General features: G+C 32.9%; 1 protein-coding gene across 5 annotated transcripts in view; it reads left to right on the top strand.

Annotated features, from left to right (window-relative positions):
* Positions 1-4,070, top strand: part of LOC106884072 (band 4.1-like protein 5) — a 233,425-nt gene that overhangs the window by 200,612 nt on the left and 28,743 nt on the right. For all 5 annotated transcript variants that reach the window (XM_052974297.1, XM_052974296.1, XM_052974295.1 and 2 more), the window contains exons 8-9: positions 679-767; positions 1,869-1,938. In XM_052974297.1, the coding sequence (XP_052830257.1) occupies positions 679-767; positions 1,869-1,938 (159 nt within the window). The remainder of the gene's footprint in view (positions 1-678; positions 768-1,868; positions 1,939-4,070) is intronic.

The following is a 4,070-nucleotide window of genomic DNA, read 5'->3' as shown; positions in this document are numbered from 1 at the left end:
TATATATATATATATATATATATATATATATGGCTGTGTGTTTATCTACATGAAGCTCTTAACTCATACAGTTATAGTGATACATCTAACTAGATGCCTAAGATACATACATATGAGATTGTGTGTGCTTGTGTCTCCTCATCTTAACATCACCTGCTAGGTGTAAATGCCACCATCATACAAGCTTCTGTTGACCAAATTGCACTAACAATGCATAGTACAATAGAAGATGCAAGCTGAAGATGACATACCCTGGGATTGAATCTGGAAGCACAGGATTGCAAAACAAGCTTCTTACCTAAACAGCTATGCTTGGAAGTACCTAATATTTATTTATATTTGTTATTTAATCACAGTTCAGCCTTTGTCATGCAGATTCATGTTTATAAATGTTTAAACCTCCACCCTTCCATCTCTGAAAATCATGAAATACATTATATATTTTGCTGTCTATGTGTTTAACACAGTGCAGTGCTATTTGAGGGTATGTTTAAAACAGTAGGGTGCTATTTGACAGCCAAATTTCTTTCACATAAAAGCTCTTTCATTGGCCTGTCTCTTTATTAACAGTCATAGTCTGGGGTAAATTAGTTTGGTTTATTAAACTGTTTATTAACCTCACAACTTCTAACATTCACTGATTGTATGTTTTACCTCTGTACTCTGTCTCCATTTTAGGGCCGTGATGGTATCTCTTATCAACTTGGTTTAACACCAAGTGGAATTTTGGTATTTGAGAATGAGGACAAAATAGGATTGTTCTTCTGGTAAGTTTACATTTATCCCTGACCTCAAAATAAAACATTTTATGCCTTTTCAAATTATATCCTGTTAACTGAACACTACAGAAAGGAGTATTAGGGTACTTGATGGTTATTGTTTAATCTGAATCTATGAAACCAAGTTTGTTTTATTTAATATCTGTACCATCAAATGTGAATTTGATGCTCCTTCTTGATGCTCCAGGTTTTGGCTCCAAAGAGAAGAAAGCCCTCTATGCATGCTCTGAAGACAAAAGTCAATAAGGCTGGCCTTCTTCATGGCATGTGTAGAAAACATTCTTCTCTGTAGAACTAAAACCTTGACCATGCCAGAAGAGTTTCACAATCTTGTTGGGATATATATACCAAGCTTCTTATGAAGGCTCAAAATATCTCATGGCATGAGTACAAAACCAAAACAGGCGATTTAACCCTTTAGCATTTAAACCAGCCATATCTGGCCAAAATTTTTGTCTTGTTCAATGTTGAGACTAGCCAGGTCTGACCTCTCACACCTATCCTGCAATGTCATTCTACATATAAACAATAACATCCTCAAAATCTCAAAGATATGAGATAATCCAAATTAAATCAAAACAATGTGAATAAATAAGCTGAACACTAAAGGATTAAGGACTCATTCTACCTATCTTTACTATTGTAGCTTAATGCACTACAGGCTTTGCTGGTCACTGCTATCGTATTGAACACTGCACCATATCAGATGTTATATTTTGGAAACTTCCACACCTTAACAGAGAACAAAGAACCACTCAACTACATTGATGTTATTGGTAGGAACACAAACAAAAAGCAGAAAACCTACCAAAGCTTAATAGGGGACAGGGATTTCTGGCACTAAGGGGTGAAATGCACTTCAGTTGCAGCCTCTTGTTTTGTTTAATGCTATATTGAATGATGAATAACAAAGGGTTTGTCTGTAAAACATAGAGTTGGGTTGCATGATTTTTTTGAAAACTACACAAGAGTTTCACAATGAAATAAGTCTGGGAGTCACTGGTGTAGATGTGTGCAGTAAGCACTCAGTCATTTCCTCTGTTATAAACGCTATGTAGCCTGTTTTGAGTATTTGTCATGTTTTTATAGGCCAAAGATCACATCACTGAACTTTAAGAATAAGAAACTAATCCTTGTTGTTGTGGAAGATGATGACAAGGTAAGTTTCCTTTTGGTTTTTGTGCAATCAAACATCATACTACCTGTGGTATTGCTGCTGCTGTTGTTATTGTTGTAGTTGAAGGTAGCAAGTTTGAAGTTTGGAATTATGGTTTTACTGCTATCAAATTTTCTTTTCTTAATCACTTAGCCCTTTTGTTATTGTAGTTTTGTTGAAATTCATGGCTTTTGCTTCAATTAATTTTGAAAATAATGTAGAATTTTGTAAAATAACTTTTGCCATTATTAAACTGGTACTTTGAACATAAATTAACAGATTTTAATTTTGATCACTTTAAAATGAAAAGTTTGTATCATGGAACCTAGGGTAGTCTTGGATAGATTGGGATCAAAAGAGCTAAATAGATACCAGTAATATAGTGAGATGATTTAATTGACAATACCACTTATGTATAATATATATATATATATATATATATATATATATATATATAGGTGCAGGAGTGGCTGTGTGGTAAGTAGTTTGCTTACCAACCACAAACTCAAATCACTGAGCAAAATTACTCACAGACTCCATCTACATAGAGAAGTAGTAGTTAAGTGTCAACATATTCAAGCATTGCTTGGCAAAAATGGTAACGTCTAAGCTTCCCTGATGATATCTAATAAGGCAGAAACATGATTAATTATCTCTCATATGTATGAATATGATTGAAATAATTTCCATTTTGAGCTATTGTCCTTTTTTCAATGCATAATTATTTTCACTTACCTTTCCATTGCTCCCTTTTGTTAAATATTTTAACATTAACTTAAATTCCCTTCTGAATGACATTTTGTCATTTCCTGTCACTCCACTGTCCAAAATTTCAGTAATAGTGATAATAATAATGATGATGATGATGATGATTCCTCATATTGGTAGAAAGCCAAAAATTTTCAAAGGACAGTACAGTCAATTAAGTTTGTATTCGCATTTGATTGCTTCTTATGTTATCAATCTCTGGAAGACAAAAGACAAAATCAACCTTGGCCAGATTTGAAGTTTTAGCATAGTGAGTCATAACTAAATCCTGTTAGGCATTTAGTCTGGCACTTGGCCATGTCAGTCACATTAATACATACAGTTTAATGATGATTATAATTAGTATTAATATTGTTATTTAATTATAAACTAGATGTGAATCAATTAATTTGTAGCTAATCTGTCTGATTATGAGTTATTATTATTATTATTATTATTATTATTAAAACAGAATTGTTAGAGCACCAGATAAAATGCTTAGCTGCATTTCTTGCTGTTCCTTACATTTTGAGTTCAAATTCCACTGAGGTCAACTTTGCCTTTCATCTTTCTGGGCCAATGAAATAATTACCAGTTGAGCACTGGGGTTAATGTTATCAACTAACCCCTCCCCCAAAATTTCAGGCCTTGTACCTATAGTAGAAAGGATTATTGTTGTTTTTTGCAAACCGGCAGAATCATAAGAGTGTCAGACAAAATACTTAGTGGTATTTCTTCTGATTCTTTACGTTCTGAGTTCAAATTCCAGCAAGGTCGGCTTTGCCTTCCATCATTCCAAGGTCAGTGAAATTAAGTATATGTTAAGCACTGAGATTGATGTAATTGACTTGCTTCCTCTCCTCAAAATTTCTAGTGTTGTGCCAAAATTAGGAAAGAATTTACCATTATTATTTAAATTGACCTTTTGAATCCTTTTGATGTTAACTTTACTTTTCATCCTTTCAAGATTGATATGCTCTAGTATCGGTAAAGTACTGGGATCAATGGTATTAACTAATAAAGTACCAGGCTTTATTGGTTCCAACTCTTTATATTTTGAGTTCAAGTTCCATCCAGGTCAGCTTTACTTTTCATTTCTCTCTGAGTTGATGAAATAAAATACCAGTCAAGTACTGGGGTTGATGGCATTGACCAATCCACTCTCTTCAAAACTGCTGGCCTTGTTACTGGAACCAGTACCAAGCTAATTCACCACCACTATTTATATATGTGTGTGTGTGTATGTATGTATATATATGTATACATATGTATGTATATATATGTACATATGTATATATATATGTACATATATGTATGTATATATATATGCACATATATGTGTATATATATATATATATATATATATATATATATATATATATATATAT

The sequence above is a fragment of the Octopus bimaculoides genome, chromosome 18 (genome assembly GCF_001194135.2).
Source record: "Octopus bimaculoides isolate UCB-OBI-ISO-001 chromosome 18, ASM119413v2, whole genome shotgun sequence".
Taxonomy (NCBI): Eukaryota; Metazoa; Mollusca; class Cephalopoda; order Octopoda; family Octopodidae; genus Octopus; species Octopus bimaculoides.
This window is presented reverse-complemented; position numbering and strand designations above follow the sequence as displayed.